The 25,539-nt window shown below is 45.3% G+C and overlaps 1 protein-coding gene across 1 annotated transcript in view; it reads left to right on the forward strand.

Moving 5' to 3' along the window:
- Nucleotides 1–844: 844 nt before the first annotated feature.
- The window catches only part of BIN3 (bridging integrator 3), a 135,136-nt gene continuing 110,441 nt past the window's right edge, over nt 845–25,539 (forward strand). The window contains exon 1 of the mRNA XM_067470617.1: nt 845–913. Within this exon, the coding sequence (XP_067326718.1) occupies nt 906–913 (8 nt within the window). The 5' untranslated portion in view covers nt 845–905. The remainder of the gene's footprint in view (nt 914–25,539) is intronic.

Below are 25,539 nucleotides of genomic sequence, written 5' to 3' on the forward strand. Positions count from 1 at the left end.
TTCCTTCCTTCTCTCCATTCCACCTTCTTTCCTTCTTTCTTTCCCTCCTTCCCCTTCCCCCTTTCTGTGTATGTGTTTTGTGTGTGTATATATGCATATATGTTTGTGTGTATTTGTGTATATGTGTATATATGTATGTTTGTGCATATATGTGGTTTTGTGCATGCGTTGTATTTTTATATATTGGCTTTTTCAGTCTATTCTGCTGTGTTTTTCGATGTTATTAGGAGTGATGGTCATTTGTTGGCCTGATAGGCATATTGTGTCCAAATTTGGTGTCAATTCTTCCACTGGTTTGTGAGTTCTGTTAATCCCACAAACTAACATGACAATTTTATTTACACAGATTATATATAAATAATAACAACAAGAAGCAATGCCAGTTGAAAGCAGAATTAAAGTATCAGTCTAGACTGGGGAGGGGAGAACTAGTTAAAATTAACTTTGTATATATTTGAGTAGCTTTTCAATGGGAATTCTTCACTTCCTGTTTCTATTGAATCCTGTTTTAATGTTTCCTTCTTTGTTTATCCTAATTTGCATGCGGATGCTTTTAGACTAAATGATAAAGTGGGGAATAAATTATTATTATTATTATTATTATTATTATTATTATTATTATTATTATTATGGAACTATTTGCCAATCACAACATGAAAGAGTGGAAAGAAAAGCGGTGTGTCAAAGGCTGTGTTGACTGGGGAGGATGCGGCACCGATAGGGTTAAGCGAGGCCACGCCCACTCCCCGCACGCCCCGCCCCCTCCGCAGCAGGACTCAGTGACGTCACTCAGCCGCCCTCTCTTTTCTCCCCCCTCCCCATTCGCGCGCCGCTGAGGTCACTTCCGGAAGGTGGGCATTTCCGGGACGGCATTTCCGGGACGGGAGCCAGGCTAGAAGGGCAGCATGAGTTGGTGAGTGTGAGGCGTTGGGGGCTTCCCCTTCGGACTCTGTTTTGCCGGAAGGCGGTGAGGGATGGTCAAGCCCAAAACACCTGCAGGGAGGGCCCGGGTTGGCCCAGACTGCTCAGGGCCCGTCCACACTGCCATATAACCCGGATTATCACTTCAAATAAGCCACTTGGTCTGCTTAGAACTGGGTTATATGGGGTCCCATCCACAGAGCTGTATAAAACCCACATTGAGCTGGGTTATATGGTAGTGTGGACTCAGGGCCCTTCCACACAGCCATATAATACAGATTATCAAATCAAATAATCCATATCTGTTTTGAACTGGATTATCTGAGTCCACACTTTGAACTGGATTATCTGAGTCCTGGCATATAACTCAGTTCGATGTGGATTTTATACAGTTGTGCGGAAGGAGCCACAGGCCTCTTCTACACTGCCATATAATCCAGATTATCAAATCAACTAATCCACATTATCTGCTTTGAACTGGATTATATGGGGTCCAATCCACAGAGCTGTATAAAATCCACATGGAGCTGAATTATATGGCAGTGTGGACTCAGGGCCCTTCCACACAGCCATATAACCCAGATTATCAAATCAGCTAATCCACATTATCTGCTTTGAATGGATTATCTGAGTCCACACTAGCATATAACCCAATTCAATGTGGATTTTATACAATTGTGTGGAAGGAGCCTCAGGCCTCTTCTACACTGCCATATAATCCAGATTATCAAAACAGATCATTCACAATATTTGCTCTGAACCGGATTATCTGAGTCCACACTGCATATAACCCAGTTCAATGTGGATTTTATACAGTTGTGTGGAAGGGGCCACAGGCCTCTTCTACACTGCCATATAACCCAGATTATCACATCAAATAATCCACTTTATCTGCTTAGAACTGGGTTATATGGGGTCCCATCCACAAAGATGTATAAAATTCACATTGAACTCAGGACCCTTCCACACAGCCATATAACCCAGAATATTACATCAGACAATCTGCGATATCTGCTTTGAACTGGATTATCTGAGTCCACACTGACATATAACCCAGTTCAATGTGGATTTTATACAGTTGTGTGAAAGGGGCCAGAGGCCTCTTCTACATTGCCATATAATCCAGATTATCAAATCAGATAATCCACATTATCTGCTTTGAACTGGATTATCTGAGGCCCCATCCCAGTTCAGCGTGGATTTTATACAGTTGTGTGGAAGGGGCCACAGGCCTCTTCTACACTGCCATATAATCCAGATTATCAAATCAAATAATCCACTTTATCTGCTTTGATCTGGATTATCTGAGGCCCCGTCCACAAAGCTGTATAAAATCCACATTGAGCTGGATTATATGGCAGTGTGGATTCGGGGCCCTTCGACACAGCCATATAACCCATTATATTAAAGCAGATAATCTGCAATATCTGCTGTGAACTGGATTACCTGAGTCCACACTGCCATATAATCCATCTTAATGTGGATTTTATACAGCTTTGTGGAAGGCGCCACAATTCAAAGCATTCAGGGAGGAACATCTCTGCCTGTTTTCTGTGGGCCTCTCAATACAGCCATATAGCCTAGAATATCAAGGCAGAAAATCCCACAATATCCGCTTTGAACTGGATTATCTGAGTCCACACTGCCATATATTCCAGTTCAAAGCAGATGTGTGAAAGGGACCTGTGTTGTGCATCAATACCGCAACCTTTATGAACCACAACAGGAAACAAACCACAATTGAAACCATTTTTTTTGAAAACAGTCATGTTATTCTGTGGCCGTAATTTCCAAACCTGAGTTTTCCAGGTGTCTTATTTATTGATTGATTTATTTATTTTACTATATTTCTATACTGCCCTTCTCAGCCTGAGGGCGACTTAGGGCGGTTTACAAAACCGGAACAATTCGATGCCACAATAATATAAACCAGGGGTCTGCAAACTATGGTCCGGGGGCCGGATACGGCCCTCCAAGGTCATCCATCCCTCGCTCAGGGTCAGCCTAAGTTTGAAATGACCTGAAAGCACACAACAACAACAACAGCAACCCTATCTCATTAGCCAAAAGCAGGCCCACACTTCCCCATTGAAATACTTATAAGTTTATATTTGTTAAAATTGTTCTTCATTTTAATTATTGTATTGTTTTAAAGTGCTTTTGCACTACAAATAAGATCTGTGCAGTGTTCATAGGAATTTATTTGTGTTTTTTTCAACAGACCTGGCCCTCTGTTTAAAAAGTTCTAGGACCCCTGATATAAACAGTTACAAGCATATAAACATCCATTAAAATCCAAAAACAATAAAATCAATAAAACATAAATCCTCCGTATCTAATTTCCAGAATCTTTATCCGATTGCAATGGTCCAGCCGTTCCGAGGTCAAGTAATTATTTACTACATTGCACTTGGGCTTGATTAATGACACTGAGGACAAAAGTCCCAAAAACTGGAAGACCAGAATTTGGGAAGCATTGCTTTACAGCATTGTTTCTCAACCGGGGGGGGGGGGGGGGGGTTGGGACCCCTGGGGAGGAGTCGCGAGGGGATTTCAAAGAGGTCGCCAAAGACCATCAGAAAACATATATGATCTTAGGCAGGGGGTCCCCAAACTACGGCCCGCGGGCCACTTCCGGCCCGTCAAGGGCACTTATCCGGCCCCCGGAGGAGGAGCGCCCCCCTCCCACACAGTGCCTCTCTCTTGGCTGGCTCATGCTATCCGTCAGGCCCGATGGGCAGCGTGAGCCAGCCAAAGGAGGCTGCCCCGGCGCTCCATGCAGTCATGCCGGCCACATGACCTTGGAGGTGTCTACGGACAACGCCGGCTCTTCGACTTAGAAATGCAGATGAGCACCACACCCCAGAGTCAGACACGACTGGACTTCATGTCAGAGGAAAACCTTTAACTAGGAAAATTCTGGAAGATCCAGGGTGGGAGAAAGAACTCTTGTCCGTTGGAGGTAGATATGAATGTTTCAATTGGCCACCTTGATGACCATTTCATAGCCTGACAGTTTTTAGGGAGAATCCTTTGTTGAGAGGTGATTAGCTGGTCCTGATTGTTTCTTGTCTGGAGTTCTCCTGTGTTTGAGTGTTGTTCTTTATTTACAGTCATAATTTTAGAATTTTTTTACTGATAGCCAGATTTTGTTCAGACTAGGAATAGGAAGATTTCCCATTCTCTGCTCCTGGAATTACTGCCTAAAGAGGGCTAGAAAGCCCCTCTAAGGGCCCTTCCACACAGCAAAATAAGATATGTGCAATGTGCATAGGAATTTTTTAATTGATTTTTTTTTAAAAAAACTATAGTCCGGCCCTCAAACAATCTGAGGGACAGTGAACTGGCCCCTGGTTTAAAAAGTTTGAGGACCCCTGATCTTAGGAATTCCTTTGGTAGAGAAGTGTGAAGATCTCTCCACCTGTCCTTCTCTTCCTTTTGGGAATCAGAAAACCAATCCTCCCACCAAAAGTCCTCCTCTGCTGTGATTGGCCGGCCTCTTAGCCAAGGGGAGGGCTGTTTCTGAGACTCCAAGTGGGGAGGGGAGATCAGGCGTGCTTGATGCATGGCAGTGTGGTGCACATGTTCCTGCTCTTGATCCCGCCAACATCGCAGGCGCGATTGGTGGGGACGAGAGAGAGGGCCTTTTCGGTGGTGACCCCTCGACTCTGGAACTCACTCCCTAAGGACATCAGGCAGGCCCCAACTCTGGCAATTTTCAGGAGGAGCTTGAAGATGTGGTTGTTCCAGTGTGCCCTCCCGGATTAACAATCCCATAGCACTTTGTCCCTCTAAAGCACTTTACATTTTTAGGTCTGCTCATATGTCTCTCCACAAACGCCACTATCACCTGTTCGTCCATGTTCAGCACTATTTCCTATTTTAATTTTACATTTGGCCTTCCCACAGTTTTTATTTGTATGTTGTCTTATTGATAATGTTATATGTTTATGTTTTATTTTAATTGCTTGTATTGTTGTGATTATTGCTTGTACTGTTGTGTTTGGGCTCGGCCTCATGTAAGCCGCACCGAGTCCCTTGGGGAGATGGTAGCGGGGTACAAATAAAGTGGTATTATTATTATTATTATTATTATTATTATTATGTGTGTGAGGCTGGAGGGAGGCTTGCACCAGCAAGTCCCTTCAAGGCATGGGGGTTCTGTGTGGGAAGGTTGGCCCAATTCTATTGTTGGTGGGGTTCAGGGGGCTCTGGTTATAGGTGGACTGTCAATCCCAGCAACTACAACTTCCAAATGTCCAGGTGTATTACCCCCAAACTCCACCAGTGTTCCCATTTGGGCATCTTGAGTATTTGTGCCAAGGTTGGTCCAGATTTTGTTCAGGTGTGTGGATGGGGCCTCAGTGCGAACCAGAAGGGACTAGTTTAGAACACAAATGGTGGCCCAAGAAAGGAGCTCATATCCAGTATATTCCAGTTCAAAACAGATAATTTGGGATTTCCTGTCTTGATATTCTGGGAGATAGGGCTATGTGGCCCTAAGCCTGATTTCCCCATTTTGGAAGGGAGAGTCTTTGACCTATGGATTTCGTTGTGGTGGGAACCACATAATGCTTCTTTGTCCTCTTCTGCCTTGATCTGATTGATGCCTCCCAGATGTTCTGGACTCAACAACTCCCTCATCCTTGGTCATGAGCCGAGCTGAGGAAGGTGCATCTAAAACATCTGGAGGACATCAGACGAGGGAAGGTTGCTATTCTGTCATTTCACGATCACTCCTTGTGTATGCAAAATATGGCTAAGCTCGTTTTCCCACCTGTTAACAGCAGTTCTCGTTTGTGCCTTTGCTGGAAAGTAATTGAGTTATGCTGGGTAGAGAGAGATGCTCCAAAGCAATTACTCCCCATAAAGAAACACAAAGAGGAGAAGCACTTTGCTACTTTTCCACAGTAATTGGAGAATAATAATGATTCTGATGATCTGGTCTGTAATTTCAAATACTAGAAGGTTTCTTCAAGTTCACTGAATTCAGCCAAGATTATTGCTTGTGGTGGCGGTGAATTGTTAGCTAATGAAACACAAGAACATAATGAAACACAACACTACACAGAGAAGCTATTGAAATCCACAAGAAGCATGTGGACAATTTCAACAGAAAGGAAGAAACCATGAAAATGAACAAAATCTGGCTCCCAGTATTTAAAAAACTCTAAAATTACAACAGCAAAACAGCAGAGAGGAAGCAGGCAGGGACAGCTAATCACCTCTCAACAAAAGTTTGCTCCAGGCACTGTCAGGCCTTTATATGCTAATCAAGGTGGTCAGTTGAAACATTCCCACCAAGCTCCAGCACACAAGAGTCCTTTGTCCCATCCTGGTCTTTCCACAGATATATAAACCCACTTTCCTAGTTCCAACAGACCTCACTACCTCTGAGGATGCTTGCCAGAGATGCAGGCGAAACGTCAGGAGAAAATGCCTCTAGAACATGGCCATTTATTTATTTATTTATTTGCAGCTTTTCTATTCCGCCCTTCTCCTCACCCCGCAGGGGACTCAGGGTGGATTACAGTGTACATATATATGGCGAACATTCAATGCCAATTTTGACTTACAACATATACAGACATACACAGAGGCTATTTCACTTTTTCTGGCCACCAGAGGAACTGTCGCTTTCATCGTCCATCTGCAATGCTGATGAAGTACCTCTGCATTCCTTGCATGCTTCCCCGCTGGAGTGCTTCTTTATGGCTTCATAAATTAGTTAATTTTAGCCTCCCCACACTTTAAGGTGGTACCTTATTTTCCTACTTGACAGATGCAACTGTCTTTTGGGTTGCAAAGGTCGACAACAGGCTATACAATGGTTGGAAACCCACTCCAACCCGGGCTGGCTTCGAACTCATGACCTTTGCAGCTGACACTCAGCCAGCTGTGCCACAATCCCGGTGCTTTATATAGCCCGAAAAAAACCTACAACAACCCAGTGATTCTGGCCATTGAAAGCCTTCGACAATACATTGAAACACAAGAAGTTTACTTCTGTGAGAAACGAGAGCTCTCTCCCTCCTGCCGTGATATAGGATGTTCCACTGACGCACACAAATTATTCTTAGTTTGGGTTGAGTTTACCCCACTTTTGCCCCCTGGTAGTGCAGTGGGTTAAACCGCTGAGCCGCTGAACTTGCGGCCCGAAAAGTTAGTGGTTTGAATCTGGTGAACGGGGTGAGCTCCCATTGTTAATCCCAGCTTCGGCCAACTTAGCAGTTTGAAAACATGCAAATGTGAGTAGATCAATAGGTACCGCTTCTGTGGGAAGGTAACAACGCTCCATGCAGTCATGCTGGCCACATGACCTAGGAGACATCTACGGACAACGCTGGCTCTTCGGCTTGGAAATGGAGATGAGCACCCCCCCCCCCCCAGAGTTGGACACCTTTACCTACCCCACCATTCTCCTCAAACCCTACAATTCACTATGGCAAAGCATATACAGCACATGTGATGCAATACACTATTCTGTACTCACCAGGCCTGTGAAGTGTAGATCTTTGTTTCCTAGCAGATACTCTTTGCATTGCAGTCTTAGGTTGCTGTCTTTTGCACACTTACCTGTGAGCCAGTGCAGTAGGCAAAGTGCGACTAAGGAAGCACACATGTAACCTGCCTGCTTAGCTTAATAATTCAAGTTGTGCTAATAAAAGATAATAGATTTAGGGATTAACGCTGGCTGAACAAATACAGCATTGGTTCCAAAGAGTTTCAGTTGTGCCCTTTTGGTTATACCAATGGAAGCCTCGTTGATGTATTTGTTTGTGGGCATTGGAATGATATTGTTTACACATGATGAGCTATGTTCGTGAAAACAGTCGCCCCAAAAGAAATTGTTGCCCATCTCAATATTTTATTTATTTATTTGTCGTGTCAGGAGCAAACCAGGGTACAGTTTATTGTATTGTCGAAGGCTTTCATGGCTGGAATCACTAGGTTCTTGTGGGTTTTTTCGGGCTATAGAGCCATGTTCTAAAGGCATTTCTCCAGACGTTTCGTCTGCATCTATGGCAAGCATCCTCAGAGGTAGTGAGGTCTGACCTCTGAGGATGCTTGCCATAGATGCAGGCGAAACCAATGGCTGATACCAAATGAGAGACTCCCCCCTGGGCACACAGAAGACTGGGCGACTTGGAAGGCGCTGAACAGACTCCTCTCTGGCCTCACGAGATGCAGAGCCAACCTTGAGAAATGGGGCCACAAAGTGGAATCCACAACATGCGAGTGTGGAGAAGAGCCAACCACTGACCACCTGCTGCAATGCACCCTGAGCCCAGCCACATGATGCACCATTGAGGACCTTCTTGTGGTAACACCAGAGGCACTCCAAGGGGCCAGATACTGCGCAAAGGACATTTAATCAACTACCAAGCTTGCAAACTTGCTCTATGCTACAACCATGGTCATGTCAGGAAAGAGGTGTTTTATCCTGAGATGGGCAACGGTTTCTTATGGGGTGACTGAAGCTCTAGGTGCTCTTACTGCCTATTACAGGGAAAACCGGATGATTCCTAATCCATCTAAAAAGCAGATGTGTGCTTTTCATCTGAAGAACAGACAAGCATCTTGAGGTCTGAGGATGACCTGGGAAGGAAGGAATCCCACTGGACCACGCCCAAAGAAATAATAATAATAATAATAATAATAATAATAATAATAGTAATCTTTACTCGTACCCCGCTACCATCTCCCCAAGGGACTCGTTGCGGCTTACATGAGGCCAAGCTCCCTGCTTGAGCGGTGGTGGCACGATCGTCAGCATAGATGAAACTTTCTGTCCCTTCTGGCAGTGGCTGGCCATTTGTGTAAATGTTAAACATTGATGGAGGAAGCATGCTCCTTTGAGGCAGGCCGTTCTTCTGTTTTCTCCATCTGCTTTTACAGATTAACGGTGGCTGAACAAATACAGAGCAACGTTGGATGTCACCACATTGGTTCCAAACGTTCCAGTTGTTACTTTTTGTTATACCAAAGGAAGCTTCTTTGCTGTACTTGTTTGTGGGCATTGAAATGATATTGTTTTGACACGAGGAGCCGTGTTTGTGAAAACAGTCACCCCATAAGAAGTTGTTGCCCATCTCTTTCCTGACATGACCGTGGTTGCGTTTCCCACTTTCGGCCTCTCAAGGAGACTCCAAGCGGCTTTCTGTGCTTAGAAAATGAGAGATAGCCTTGAATCTCCCGGTCTTTTGAGTACATATTAGCAACATTCCTAAGCCGTGCATTTTTAGGAATGATGGGGGAAGCAGCTGGCTTTCAATACATTTATTTGAGAAATAAGGGGCCATTGTTTGGGGCGATGACTTTTCAGAAACGCACCATTCTTGCCTTCCCCTCTTGCAGTCAATTCCACGTCAGTCCTTATGCAAAGGGTGGCCACGTTTCCACAAGAGAATACCAAAAGGATCCAACTGGAGAGGTTTGTCTGTGTGTAAAAGCAAACAATCGCCCTCAGTTCAGTTTGTCAATAGCTGGCAAGGATTGCCTTGACTGTAATCGCTGCTAATTCATGCCGCGAAGGCCAGCGTGAGTTCGCGCTGCTGCTGCTTCTTGAATGAATTGTCTTATTCACTCGGCGCCGGAATGCCGTACGTCTTTGGACGAGGAAAAGGGTCTGGCTGACGTGGGACCCGGCGGTGGGAGGTCAGCCCCATTCACTGAAGAGGCAGCAAACGCTGCCGAGGTGAACAAGGCGGCCCAAGTAGGGACGGGACGGAAGTCTATTATGGAGGGCTTCCCGCCCTGTTTCCCAAATGTCAGCGTAAAACATGCCTTGCTTTTGTGCCACTTTGTTCCCTGAGAGTCCTGCATAAAAAGGGAGGAATGAACATTTATTTCCAGCATTCAAGTCTGAGGGTTTTCTTTGTGTGGCAGTGGCCGTGGCTTAGTTTAGCTTGCACGTGCTGCCCTTCTCCCAACAATGTCCTCGGGCTCAGGCGGCAAAAGACTGAAGCTTTGTTTCCTGGTGGCCCACAGGAGAGTTGGGACCAAGCGGGTCAGTGGCCAGGCTTCTTGACGTAGGGACCACCAAACGCAGCAGCAGCAAGGAACATGAAAGGCACCGTAGACTAACTCAACCAGAGAAGTTAGCCATAGCAAAGCACCTGATGAACCCGACACAGCATATCTTTAGAGAACACAGAAATGCTGGACCACTCTCACAACCACCATGCTCGTGGACAACAAGTTAAACATGAGCCAGGAATGTGATGTGGTGGCAAAAAAAAGCCCCAATGGGATTGTGGCCTGCATCAAGAGGAGCCTAGTGTCTAGATCTAGGGAAGTCATGCTCCCCATGCTCTACTCCGCTTTGGTTAGACCACTTTACCTGGAATATTGTGTCCAATTCTGGGCACCACAATTCAAGAGAGATATTGACAAGCTGGAATGTGTCCAGAGGAGGGCGACTAAAATGATCAAGGTTTGGAGAACAAGCCCTATGAGGAGCGGCTTAAGGAGCTGGGCATGTTTAGCCTGAAGAAGAGAAGGATGAGAGGAAACATGATAGCCAGGTATAAATACGTGAGAAGAAATCATGGGCATAGGAGGGAGCAGGTTTTCTTTCTGCTTCCCTGGAGTCTAGGACGCAATGGAGCCATGGCTTCAAACTACAAGAGAGGAGATTCCACCTGAACATGAGGAAGAACTTCCTGACTGGGAGAGCCGTTCAGCAGTGGAACTCTCTGCCCTGGAGTTTGGTGGAGGTTCCTTCTTTGGAGGCTTTGAAGCAGAGGCTGGATTGCCATCTGTCAGGGGTGCTTTGAATGCAATATTCCTGCTTTTTGCCAGAATGGGGTTGGACTGGATGATGGCCCAGGAGGTCTCTTCCAACTCTTTGATTCTATGATTCTATGATTCTATGCCAGGCTATACAGGGAAGCCATTGAAATCCACAAGAAGCATGTGGACAATTTCAACAGAAAGGAGGAAACCATGAAAAGGAACACAATCTGGCTACCAGTATTAAAAAAAATTGCAAAATCATAACAAGAAATAAAGAACAACACTCAAAAACAAGGAAATTCCAGACAAGTAACAACCAGGGCCAGCTAATCACCTACCAACAAAGGATTCCCCCAGGCAGTAAGAAGCCAGACCTGGAAACTGCTAGGCCATTAAATGCTAATCAAGGCCGCCAATTGCAGCATTCACACCTGCTTCAAACAGACAAGAGTTCTTTCTCCCGCTCTGAACATTGTTCTACAGCTGTACAGGGTAAGGCAGCATAACTTCCTTTTTTCAAAACTTAATAAAACCCATTGTATGAATCAGATTTTTTATTTATATAATGCAGACGCATACCTAAAGTTTTGTTTTACGTAGTTTTGAAGATCAAATGAAGTAGGTGAGGACCCCCATTCTCCATACACTGAGTCAACCGATTTCTGGTGTTTGTCCTGACTCTTGCCAGCATAGCAGGCATTATGTTGGCATTTTCTTCCTAGATGTTGGTCTTCAAATCTTGTCCGGTCCTTGGACGGTTCACACAATCACGGGATTTCAAAAAAACCCCATAGAAAAAATATCACAAGGGGTCAAATCTGGAGAGCGGGCCAGCCACTCCAAATCCGCTCAAACACTGTTCCAACGCATGACGGCAACCGAACTGTGACAGGACAAAAATGTATATTCCCGCCTCTCGAATGAGACCACTAGCGCTCCGCTACGTCTTCAACTGACTGAATGGCACGCATTTTAAAAAAGGAAGTTATGCTGCCGCACCCTGTATAAACCTCACTTGCCTAGTTTCCAACAGACCTCACAACCTCTACGGATGCCTGCCATAGATGCAGGCGAAATATCAGGAGAGACTGCTTCTGGAACATGGTCATACAGACCATCAGAAAATAGTATTCTGTTGGTCATGGGGGTCCTGTGTGGGAAGTTTGGCCCAATTCTATTGTTAGTGGGGTTCAGAAGGTTCTGATTGTAGATGAAATATAAATCCCAGCAATTACAACTCCCAAATGTCAAGGTTTAGTTTCCCTTAAACCCCACCAGTGTTCACATTTGGGCATATTGAGTATTTGTGCCAAGTTTGGTCCAGATCCATCATTGTCTGAGTCCACAGTCTCCTCTGGATGTAGGTGAACTACAACTCCAAAGCTCAAGGACAAAATCCACTAAACCCTTCCTGTATTTTCTGTCAATTATAGTAGTACTGTGTGCCAAGTTTGGTTCAGTTCCATCGTGGGTGCAGTTCAGAATGCTCTTTGATTGTAGGTGAACTATAAATCCCAGCAACTACAACTCCCAAATGACAAATCAATCCCCCCAACCCCACCAGTTTTCAAATTTGGGTGTGTTGGGTATTTGCGCAAAATTTGGTCTAGTGAATGAAAATCCATCCTGCATATCAGATATTTATATTACGACTAGCCGTCCCCTGCCATGTGTTGCTGTGGCCCACTCTGGTGGTCATGGGGGTTCTGTGTGGGAGGTTTGGCCCAATTCTATCGGTGGGGTTCAGAATGCTCTTTGATTGTAGGTGAACTATAAATCCCAGCAACTACAACTCCCAAATGTCAAGGTCTATTTCCCCTAAATGCAACCAGTGTTCACAATTGGGCATATTGAGTATTGGTGCCAAGTTTGGTCCAGATCCATCCTTGTTTGAGTCCAGTGCTCTCTGGATGTAGGTGAACTACAACTCCAAAACCCAAGGTCAATGCCCACCAAACCCCTCCAGAATTTTCTAATGGTCATGGGAGTTCTGTGTGCCAAGTTTGGTTCAATTCCATCATTGGTGGAGTTCAGAATGCTCTTTGATTGAGGTTTAACTATAAATCCCAGCAACTACAACTCCCAAATGAAGAATCAATACCCATCCTCCCAGCCACACCAGCATTCAAGTTTGGGTGTATCGAGTATTTGTGCCAAATTTGGTCCAGTAAATGAAAATCCATCCTGCAGATCAGATCATAGAATCCTAGAATCCTAGAGTTGGGAGAGACCTCCTGGGCCATCCAGTCCAACCCCATTCTGCCAAGAAGCAGGAATATTGCATTCAAATCACCCCGACAGATGGCCATCCAGCCTCTGTTTACAAGCTTCCAAAGAAGGAGCCTCCACCACGCTCCGGGGCAGAGAGTTCCACTGCTGAACAGCTCTCACAGTCAGGAAGCTGATATTTGCATTTCAACTCATTCCAGCTATAAATCCCAGCAACTACAACTCCCAAATGACAAAATCAATTCCCCACTTCCAGAGATGCACATTTGGGCGTATTGAGTATTTGTGCCAAGTTTGGTCCAGATCCATCATTGTCTGAGTCCAGAGTGCTCTCTGGATGTAGGTGAACTACAACTCCAAAGCTCAAGGACAATGGCCACCAAACCCTTCCAGTATTTTCTGTTGGCCGTGGGGGTCCTGTGTGTCAAGATTGGTTCAATTCCATCATTGGTGGAGTTCAGAATTCTCTTGGATTGTAGGTGACCTATAAATCCCAACAACTACAACTCCCAAATGTCAAGGTTTAGTTTCCCTTAAACCCCACCAGTGTTCACATTTGGGCATGTTGAATATTCATGCCAAGTTTGGTCCAGATCTATCATTGTCTGAGTCCACAGTGCCCTCTGGATGTAGGTAAACTACAACTCCAAAAAGTCAACGTCATTGCCTATCAAACCCTTCCAGTATTTTCTCTTGGTCATCAGAGGTCTGTGTTAGTTCATTCCCATCATCAGTGAAATTCAGAACACTCTTTGGTTGTGGGTGAGCTATAAATCCCAGCAACTACAATTCCCAAATTACCAAATCAAACCCCCCCACCCCACCTGACCAGTATTCAAATTTGGGCATATTGGGTCTTTGTGCCAAATGTGGTCCAGTGAATGAAAATACATCCTGCACATCAGATATTTATATTATGATCCCTAACAGTAGCCAGATTACAGTTATGAAGTCGCAACGAAAATAATGTGATGGTTGGGGGTCCCCACGACACGAGGAACTGTATCAAGGGGTCTCGGCATTAGGAAGATTGAGAACCACTGCATTAATTAGACTGATGTGGCCTATGATGAAAATGAGTTTGACAAGCCTGATCTGTGGTCAGAATGAAACTGCTCAATCCATAGGAGGAGGAGCCAAAAACCTGAGAGGCAGTGTGGCATAGATTTTCAATTTCTGCATTCAAAAAGAAACTTCCAAGCTCTGGCCGGGTCTCCGACCTTTGTTCTGGATCCAGTTGTTGTTGCCTCCCTGTTTAAAATCTCTCTCTGTTGTGGTTTATGGAGTGGTTTATCTCGTTAGACGTCACAACAGTGAAATCATATAGTGAAACAGCTGGCAGATCAAATAGAAGTATTGGTCAGGTTTCGGAACAGCGAAAACGAAGATGGGGTTTTGTTATGCACCTTAAATAACTAAACAAACAAACAAGCAGTGCCGGTGCTTGGTGAGACTCCCTGGGGAAGGCATTCCATAAAATGGGATCACTGCAAAGGAAATGGCTCCAACAAGGCTTTGCCTGTTTCTCGGTTCACCCATTTGTAGTTTGGGGATAAGGAATTGCCTCACATGGGTGTTTGGGAAGATTTAATGAATACTTGCCATCACACATGACTGTAATTAGGAGATGGGTGTAACTGATGTGAGATGCTAATCTTTTCCCCTCCCAGATCACCTTTCCTCCAAAAACTTGCATCACCTTCATTCTCCTCCCATTTTGCACAACACTTTCCTATCTACGCAGCACCAATCTTGGAGGCAAATCAGTGGCCCAGTTCTCTACTTGCGATCACGTATGTATCCCGAGTTCAGCTTCCGTTGAGGTTTCCAAAGGCATCTAGGTTTCAGTCTGTAAGCATTTAGGATACAGTAGAGTCTTGCTTATCCAACATAAACGGGCCGACAAAAGCAAACATGTTGGATAACAAGGAAGGATCAAGGAAAAGCCTATTAAACGTTAAATTACGTTACGATTTTACAAATTAAGCACCAAAACATCAACAAATCGACCAAAAAAGCAGTTCAATAAATTCAGTAATTACTGTATTCACGAATTTAGCACCAAAACATTGCAGTGTATTGAACCAGTTGTGGATCCGGACAGGAGGCAGACTGCGTTGGATAATCCAGAACGTTGGATGAGCGAAGGGTGGATAAGCGAGACTCTACTTCAAAAGGAGAAGATGGAGTCACTCTTTGAGAGTCACATCTGTGCCCAGCGATTATCCATATGCATGCAAGGCATTTATAGAAACCAGTTCAGGGATATTTTGAGACTCATAACTAAAACAGTAGCACGAACGTGATCTAGGCCTGCTTGCAAACACATGTATTGTGTAAGGACATTAGTCAGGAATCCGAAATTGACTTTGGCTCCCTCTTGAGTCTGCTGTGCTTGGTGGAAAACTCAAGGCTGTGGGAGAAACAATGGGAAGATTCTGGATTCACCTCTGAGTCTAGAGGCCCACATTTTTGCAATGACTTGGAGCGCATGTCATAGAATCCTAGAATCCTCGAGTTGGAAGAGACCTCCTGGGCCGTCATCCAGTCCACCCCCATTCTGCCAAGAAGCAGGAATATTGCATTCAAATCACCCCTGGCAGATGGCCATCCAGCCTCTGTTTCAAACTTTCCAAAGAAGGAGCCTCCTTCCACCACACTCCCTCCGGGGCAGAGAGTTCCACTGCTGAACGGCTCTTACAGTCAGGAAGTTCTTCCTTGTGTTCAGATGGAATCTCGTTAAAACTGTGCACAGTTAAAACTTGTGAACCAGTGACATCTCTTCCTGGGGAAGTTGGGCCCAGCCATACCTTGGCTCCCTTCCATTTGGATTACTGTGATACGATGTATGTGATGCTACCTTTGAAAAGTGCTTGGGAATGACAGTTGACCCAAAGAGCTGAAGCCGGGTTGTTAACCAGGGCAGGATGATGATGATGATGATGATGATATATTGGAACTTGTGCCACAAATACCATCTGCCTGTGAAAAGAACTGGTGGGTTCACAAGCTTGAAACAGTTACAGAAAATGAATACATCAAAGTCCTGTGGGAGTTACAAATTCAGACTGTTTTGGAGCACAAGACTCCTGACCCCACGATCGTGGGAAAAAACAAAGTATGGATTGTCGATGTTGCAATCCCAGGCGACAGCAGGATTGAAGGGAAACAACGGGAAAAGCTGACACAATAAGAGGATTCTGCAAAGACTCTGGCACAAGCCAGTCAAGGGGGTCCCAGTGGTGATGGGCACACTGGGTACAGTGCCTCAAGACCTTGGCCTGCACTTAAACACAATCGGCGCTGACAAAATGACCATCTGCCAGCTGCAAAAGGCCACCCTACTGGGATCCGCACGCATTATTTGCCGATCCATCACACAATCCTAGACACTTGAGAAGTGTCCGGCGTGTGATCCAATACAACAGCCAGCAGAGTGTCTGCTGTGAACCCATCTTGTGGTGTTTCTAATAATAATAATAATAATACATAGATATCCACGTGGAGTTTGGTTTGGACAAATGTTTGACAGTGGCACTGAAGAATGGAAAAATAATTGAAAGTGAGGGCATCAATATGCCCAATGGCCAAGCGATCAAGTGTCCCCAGCCAGAGGCCTGTAAATATTTGGGCAGACTACAGCTGGACAACATCACACATGAACATGTGAAAACGGTGGTCAGCAACGAATACATTCAAAGGGTCAGAAAAATTCTCAAAAGCAAGCTGAATGGAGGCAACACCATCAAGGCCATCAACACCTGGGCCATACCTGTCATAAGATATACTGCTGGCATCATAAACTGGATCCAGGCAGAACTGGACAATTTGGACAGAACAACTAGAAAACTCATGACCATTCATAATTCATTCCATCCTCGCAGTGATATTGACCGGCACTATCCGCCTAGAACAGTGGTTCTCAACCTGTGGGACCCCAGGTGTTTTGGCCTACAACTCCCAGAAATCCCAGCCAGTTTACCAGCTGTTAGGATTTCTGGGAGTTGAAGGCCAAAACATCTGGGGAGAGACCCACAGGTTGAGAACCACTGGCCTAGAAAGTCTGGGGGCACTTTTACAAGTCAAACAAGCAGTTGAAGAAGAAAAACACAATGCCCTGGCAGAATATGTCAAGGAAAGCCAAGAACCTGCTTTAATCGAAGTCAATAATCGGAAACTTCTCAAAGCACAGCAGACAAAGAGTCAGTACAAGAAAACTGGACTCCAAACCAGAGCTGACAGCTGGCACAACAAAGCCTTACATGGGCCGTTCCTGGAGAAGATTGAAGGAAAAGTTGACAAGGAGAAGACCTGGTGATGGCTCATGAATGGAACCCTGGAGAAGGAGACAGAAGAAGGCCTGGTTCTTGCAGCCCAGGAGTAAGCCAGCAGAACCAATGCAGTTAAGGCTAGGAGTCAAAAAATCAGCAGATGACCCAAAATGCAGACTGTGCAAGGAAGCGGATGAAATCATGGATCATCTCCTCAGCTGCTGCAAGAAAATCACACAGATGGACTACAAACAGAGGCACAACTCTGTGGCCCAGAGGATTCACTGGAACTTATGTGACAAGGACCACCTGCCTGCAGTAAAGTATTGGTGAGATCATAAATCCGCAAATGTTGTGGAAAATGAATATGCAAAAATACCGTGGGACTTTCAAATCCAGACTGACAAAGTTTTGGAACACAATACGCCAGACATCACGATTGTGGAAAATAAAAAAGTCTGGATTATTGATGTCGCCATTCCAGGTGAGAGTTGCATTGAGGACAAACAACAGGAAAAACTCAGCCGCTATCAAGACCTCAAAATCAAACTGCAAAGGCTCTGATGGCATCAACCAATCCAGTTGGTCCCAGTGGTCATAATGGGCACACTGGGTGCCGTGTCAAAAGATCTCAGCCGGCATTTGGAAACAATAAACATGGACAAGATCACGATCTGCCAACTGCAAAAGGCCTCCTGACTTGGATCTGTGCGCATCATTCGAAAATGCATCCCATAGTCCTAGACGCTTGGGAAGGGTTCGACTTGAGATTGTGTGATACAAAATCCAGCAGAGAGATCCCGTTTGCTGTGACATACTGTGCTTTTGTGTCAATAATAATTTATTTATTTTTCATGTCATCCGCAACCAGGACATTGTATTACATTTCTAACAGACCAAAACAAACAAACAGATAAAAAAAACCCCACAAATTTTGCAAGCTTGGTAGTTGGTTAAATGTCCTTTGACCAGTATCTGGCCACTTGGAGTGCCTCTGGTGTTGCCGCAAGAAGGTCCTCCCTTGTGCATAATGTGGCAGGCCTCAGGGTGCATTGCAGCAAGTGGTCTGTGGTTGGCTCTTCTCCGCACTCGCATGTTGTGGACTCCACTTTGTGGCCCCATTTCTTGAGGTTGGCTCTGCCTCTCGTGGGGCCAAGGCACAGTCTGTTCAGCGCCTTCCAAGTCGCCCCGTCTTCTGGGGGGAGTCTTTCATCAGGTATCAGCCATTGGTTTGAGCCTGCTACTTTTGGACTCTCGCTTGCTGGAGTGTTCCAGCGAGTGTCTCTGTAGATCTTAGAAAACTATTTCTTGATTTAAGTCGCTGATGTGCTGGCTGGTACCCAAACGGGGGATGAGCTGGAGATGTCTCTGCCTTGGTCCTTTCACTATTGGCTGCTACTTCCTGGCGGATGTCAGGTGGTGCCATACCAGCTAAGCAGTGTAATCTCTCCAGTGGTGTAGGGCGCAGACACCCCGTGATAATGAGGCATGTCTCATTAAGAGCCACATCCACTGTTTTATCGTGGTGAGATGTGTTCCACACTGGGCATGCGTACTCAGCAGCAGAGTAGCACAGCGCAAGGGCAGATGTCTTCACTGTATCTGGTTGTGATCCCCAGGTTGTGCCAGTCAGCTTTCGTATGATATTGTTTCTAGCACCCACTTTTTGCTTGATGTTCAGGCAGTGCTTCTTGTAGGTAAGAGCACGGTCCAGGGTGACTCCCAGGTATTTGGGTGCACTGCAATGCTCCAGTGGGATTCCTTCCCAGATGATCTTCAGAGCTCGGGATGATTGTCTGTTCTTGAGATGAAAGGCACATGTCTGTGTTTTAGATGGATTAGGGATCAGTTGGTTTTCCCTGGAATAGGCAGTAAGAGCACCTAGAGCTTCGGAGAGCTTCTGTTCTACCATCTCAAAGCTCCCTGCTTGAGCGGTGATGGCACGATCATCAGCATAGATGAAACTCTCTGTCCCTTCTGGCAGTGGCTGGTCATTACCATCCTCCCACAAGGATGGTAAAGCAGACCCTTGTGCCAGCAAGACTGAAGGCCAACAAGTTGGAGGTTCGAATCTGTGGAGAGCGCAGATGAGCTCCCTCCGTCAGCTCCAGATCCTCGTACAAAGGGGACATGAGAGAAGCCTGCCACCAGGATGGTAAAACATCAAAACATCCTTGCAGATGGGCAATTCTCTCCCAGCAGAAGCGACTGGGACCATGGATGGAGCAATCACGCTCCCCTGAGGCAGGCCGTTCTTCTGTTTCCACCATCTGCTTCTCTGGCCTTGGAACTCAACAAAAAAGCTCCTGTTTTGTAGCAGGTTTCCTATGAGAGCTTCTGTTCAACCATTTCAAAGCTCCCTACTTGAGCGGTGATGGCATGATCATCAGCATAGATGAAGCTCTCTGTCCCTTCTGGCAGTGGCTGGTCATTTGTGTAGATGTTGAACATGGATGGAGCAAGCACGCTCCCCTGAGGCAGGCCATTCTTCTGTGTCTGCCATCTGCTTCTCTGGCCCTGGAACTCAACAAAAAAGCTCCTGTTTTGTATCAGGTTTCCTCTGAGGCGGGTGAGGTGGTCGTCCTTTGTGATATTATACATTTTTCTCAGGAGGAGGCCGTGGTACACAGTCTCATAAGCCGCTGACAGGTCTATGAAGACAGCTCCTGTGATCTGTTGCTTTTCAAAGCCATCTTCTATGTGCTGAGTCAGTAATAATAATAATACATAGACATAACTCTATCATTGCAAGAGCTTCATGGACTGCACAAGGTGCTAGCTATAAATGCTCAAGCACAGGCTGTTGCTGTCAGAAGCGCCTTGAAAGGTACACCGGCACAAATCCGAGCCCTGGATGCTCCTCTTGCCGTCTCCTTGCTCTTGGAATGCACTCTGCTTTGATTAGCTCCCAGTTCCACTTACAGGTTAACCATGAAAAGCTATTGGATGCTTTTGACAACAGTTGGAAGCGCTCTCCGTTCTATCGCATGGGCTTCTCCCTCTCGGAAGGCCGAGTGCTCCTGCCTTCGCTGCTTCAGTCACTTACCCTCCGAGTGTCTAATAGCTCGGTGAAGCAATTTGAGTTTCCTGCAGCTCTGCAAGAGGCACAATTGAAAGCAAACGCTCAACTTGGATTAACTCCGGTCGCTTTTGGCCTCGTTGGGAAAATTCGAAGGTGTTTTATTTAAAGAGGCAGCAGGGTTCAGACTTTTTTTGAAAAAGTGGAGACGAGAGTGTTTCTGTGTTGTGATGGTGATTTTTGTGCCTCCACGGCGGCCGCTGTGTTTGCTCTGATTATAAAAGCCTGAAGTGCACAATGTATTGTGAAGCCTGCATTCATTTGGTTCATTAATAAATAATTGGCATTCGGGTTCTGTAGCTTTGACTAGGTTTTTATGCTGGAGACCAGCTGGTGTGTTCTTATATTAACTGGATTGAGTGCCTGGCATTAATTTTAAAATCAAGAGTAATGTATATATCTATATTAAAAGTTTCTTTAATAATGGCTTGCGTCAGCCCTAAGCTTGTTCAGAGCTACATTTCTTTTTTTTCCTCTCCCCTTTTATATAAAAGTACTTCTAAAAACAGTTTTAAAGAACAGCTTTAAAAAGTGTATAGCCACTTTGAATCCTGCTTTGGGAGAAAGGCAGAATGAGAATTGAACCAATGCATTGAATTAATAAAAAGGGACCTTTTAAAACAGCATTTCTCAAGCTGAGGGTCAGGACCCTTGGGGGGGGGGGTCGCGAGAGGGTTTCAGAGGGGTGGCCAAAGACCATCAGAACACCAATTTTTCTGATGGTCTTTGGCAGAGAAGGCTGAAGATCTCTCCGCCTGTCCTTCGCTTCATTTTTGGAAATAGACAGAAAATCCTCCCACCAAAAGGCCGCCTCCACTGTCATTGGACAGCCTCTCAGACAAGGGGAGGGCTGGGTTGTTGTAGGTTTTTCCGGGCTATATGGCCATGTTCTGGAGGCATTCTCTCCTGACGTTTCGCCTGCATCTATGGCAAGCATCCTCAGAGGTAGTGAGGTCTGTTGGAACTAGGAAAAATGGGTTTATATATCTGTGGAATGACCAGGGTGGGACGAAGGACTGTTGTCTGCTGGGGCTAGCTGTGAATGTTTCAGCTGTTTCTGAGACTCCAAGCAGGGAGGGGAGAGCAGGCATGCTCGGCGCATAGCAGTGTGGTGCACATGTACAGGGCAAGGGAGAGCATGCAAACCTGGAGGGAGGTTCCTGCCAGCGAGTCCCTTCAAGACATGGGGTTTCTGTATGGAAAGTTTGGCCCAATTGTATTGTGGGTGGGGTACAGAATACTCTCTGATTCTAGGCGAAATATAAATCCCAGCAGCTATAACTCCCAAATGTCAAAGTCTGTTTACCCCAAATTGCACCAGTATTCACATTTGGGCATATTGAGTATCTGTGCCAAGTTTGGTCCAGATCCATCATTGTTTGAGTCCACAGTGGCCTCTGGATGTAAGTGAACTACAACTCCAAAACTCAAGGTCAATGTCAACCAAACCCTTCCCGTATTTTTTGTCGATCATAGCAGTTCTGTGTGCCAAGATTGGTTTGATTCCATTGTTGGTGGAGTTCAGGATGCTTGTTGATTGTAGGTGAACTACAACTCCCAAATGTCAAGGTTTAGTTTCCCTAAACTCACCAGTGTTCACAATTGGGCATGTTGAGTATTCATGCCAAGTTTGGTCCAGATCCATCATTGTCTGAGTCCACAGTGCCCTCTGGATGTAGGTGAACTATAACTCCAACACTCAAGGTCAATGTCGACCAAACCCTTCCTGTATTTTCTGTCGATCATAGTAGTTCTGTGTGCCAAGTTTGGTTCAGTTCCATCGTTGGTGGAGTTCAGAATGCTTGTTGATTGTAAGTGAACTATAAATGACAGCAACTACAGCTCCCAAAGGTGTACTTTCCCCAAACTCCACCAGTATTCACATTTGGGTGTTTCAGGTGCCAGATTTGGTCCAGTGAATGAAAATACATCCTGCATATCAGATATTTACATTACGATTCATAACAGGAAAATTACAGTTGTGAAGTAGCAACAAAAATAATGTTATGGTTGGGGGTCACCACAACGTTAGGAAGGTTGAGAACCACTGTGCTAATGGCTTCTTCTTCTGAACCCACGAGACAAGGATGGACAACGGTCCTGAGAGCAGCATACCTCCAATCACCTGCTTCTTCCTCAGCTCGGCACTGGAAAACAGATAGAACTAGAGAAGACAATGATAAGACTCCGCCAATATCATCTTCCTTAACTCCACTCCCCAAGTTCTTCTCCCTATGTTCTGTATGTTCTTCTCCCTATGTGTATATGGGGTTGAGGCCTCGACATGCATGAAAGAGTAGGAAAACAGCAAAGGCTGAAGACGCTTGGCCAGTGCTTTCCTGCTTGGTATTGACAATTAAAATGAGCACAGAACTTGAAACTCAATAACACGAGGGAACCAAAGCAGCGGTCCCTCTGGGCCTGACATTTGTCCCACCTCCCAAGGGATGAAGTAGATGCTCGCTGAGGCAGAATAGCTTTTGAAGGGGCATCAAAGTCATGCGACTATCACATTTTTGCCGTCAGATCTCAGTTCCTTTAATGTGGTCATCGAGGTGCTTTTTGGTTTCCAAACAAAGTGGTTTCACTATCGAGAGCCAACCATGTTTCACCAGCTCCTTTAATATGGTTATTTTTGTAGTGTAGTCACTAAAACAGCCTTGCAGAGCTCCGTTCGCCCACGTGCCCAGAGTGAGTAATTTTCTTTTGATGGGTGAATAAAATATCACTAGTTTGTTTTTTTTACTTAATTATCATCTTTCAAATGGCTAGGGGATTCTGATTTGGCTGCTTTATTTGCATAACATTCATAAGATATTTGGATGTGTGCAAGGCAAGAGAAACAGCGTCTGCCTCAAAGGCCTCTTTGTGCAGAAAATGTGCCCACTGATGGACCTGAAAGCAGTCTTCGAAACCCTATCCCTTGAATATCAAAAACTATTCTCCCAAAGCACATGTTGCTTTCCTGTTCCTGTGGTATAGTAAACACCATGTGGTTGAGTACCTTAAGAGCAGTCCTCCACCTTGGCCCCTTATCTTCGTTCTGTTGTTATATCCCAAGATGAGAGTCAACTGCTACAACTCAACCCCTTGAAAGTGCCCCATGAGCTCTGCTTATCCTTGTTTGGAGGAACACGGAACCCCTCTGTTCAGAAATGCAATTATATTCTCTTGGGAATCGGCCTACAGCAGATGGGGAGTTTTCCCTTGATTTCAGATTAGACCTCAGCACGAAGGGAGTGAAGGATAGATTAATTAAGTGTCCAGAAAGACTCCGTGAGAAATCCTTGAAACCCAGGTTTCAAAGGCATGAACTCATGGCTTCTTGGTCAGGCCTGACCTTACATTAAGTGATGTTTGCTTGGTGTCTCTAGAACAGACAATGTTGCCATAGATTCAAGTTCCAGTTCCAGCTCTCACGATCATGATTCACGTCTCCTGTGTTTGCCTATGTTCCTGTAAGAGTTTTGTCTTGGAAAAGGTCCCGTTTTCATGCTTATGGATTTATGCCAACGATCTTGACCTCCTGGATTCTATGCACGTTGCTATTTTGTCCTACTGAACTTTGTATATATGGACTACGGCTATTTTATAGCACTAAATGCCTTATTTCCCTTTTGTACATGCTTTTCTTAACAAACTTCTTTTTTGTTATAAATGATTTTTATTGAAGAATAACATGGATTTTTTACATACATAAAAAGGAAAAGAGCGCAAAGTGTTGAGGTATTGGGAATAGGGAAGTTTTAAAAGGGGCAAGGGATGGGTAGAGAATGCTTCTTGGCAGAATGGGGTTGGACTGGATGACCCATGAGGTCTCTTCCAACTCTTTGATTCTATGATTCTATGATGGTCTTAGGAACCCTTTTATAAGAGAAAGCTGAAGATCTCTCCACCTGTCCTTCTCTTTCTTTTTGGAAACAGATGGTGAACCTGGGTTGTTGTAGGTTTTTTCAGGCTATATGGCCATGGTCTAGAGGCATTCTCTTCTGACGTTTCGCCTGCATCTATGGCAAGCATCCTCAGAGGTTGTGAGGTCTGTTGGAACTAGGAAAATGGGTTTATATATCTGTGGAATGGCTGGGGTGGGGCAAAATGAACAAAATCTGGCTACCAGTATTAAAAAAACTCTAAAATTACAACAGCAAAACAGCAGAGAGGAAACAACCAGGCACATCTTAACACCTCTCAACAAAAGATTTTCCCAGGCTCAGCCAGGCCTTCAAATGCTAATGAAGGTGGTCAGTTGAAACATTCACACCTAGCTCCAGCAGAGAAGAGCTCTTTGCCCCGTCCCAGCCATTCCACAGATATATAAACCCATTGTCCTACTTCCAACAGACCTCACTACCTCTGAGGATGCTTGTCATAGATGCAGGCGAAACGTCAGGAGAGAATGCCTCTAGAACATGGCCCTATAGCCTGAAAAAAACCCACAAGAACCTAATACTACTACTACTATTATTATTATTATTATTATTATTATTATTATTATTATTATCATTGTCTCTTTCTGTAAGGAAGATGGGCTCAACTCCAGGAGGAATTCCTCCATTCTCTCTTTGCCTCTTCCAGTGTGAAGTCTTTCTCTAACTTGGCATCCTTCTGTAAGCAAATCAGGACTGTAAACTCACAAAAGGGAGATATTGGCATGCTTTGGACAACCGCTGTAACCCTCCCCGTAACCTCGAAGATATCCCAAACTCTGGGAGTCAAAATACGCAATGTGGATTGGAGCCATGGAAGACTAAACTGTAGAATGAAGGGGAGGAATGAGAGTGAGTTTTCTGGTCGAGGGCATGGCTGGTTGGCGAGCTAAATCCTGATTATTAGTCCCATCTGTCTTTTGCATGGTTTGGATGCTTGTTGATCTCAGGTCTGAAGTTAGTGTAGGATTTGGAAGGCTGTTTCTGTCAGCATAAGCTGTTTATGCCACATTTGAATAATTCTTTCCTTTGGTGTTCTGCTCAGAGTTGTTGCTATGAGTTCCTGCTTTAAGGGAAAGGGAGCAGGGTGGTGGTGGTGGTGGTGGGGGGGGGGGGGTTTGTGCCGTTTCCATGGACACTGCGTAACGCAGCAGCGAGAAACGAGAGGGGTGGGGTGTCTAATTTCCAGCGTGCCTTGCGTCTGGCAAGCAGGTCTCGGACTTTGACCTGCTCCCTGTGAAGGGATAAGGGCTCCCCAGAAATGCCACAACCACAAGGGATCGCAGGTGCCATTTGCAAGGTTCAGGGAACCATCTTTGCTTGTGCTTGATGGCAGACTGTCCTGCTTGCTGAGCTTGGCTGCATCGACACAGTG

The sequence above is a fragment of the Anolis sagrei genome, chromosome 7 (genome assembly GCF_037176765.1).
Source record: "Anolis sagrei isolate rAnoSag1 chromosome 7, rAnoSag1.mat, whole genome shotgun sequence".
NCBI classification, from domain to species: Eukaryota; Metazoa; Chordata; class Lepidosauria; order Squamata; family Dactyloidae; genus Anolis; species Anolis sagrei.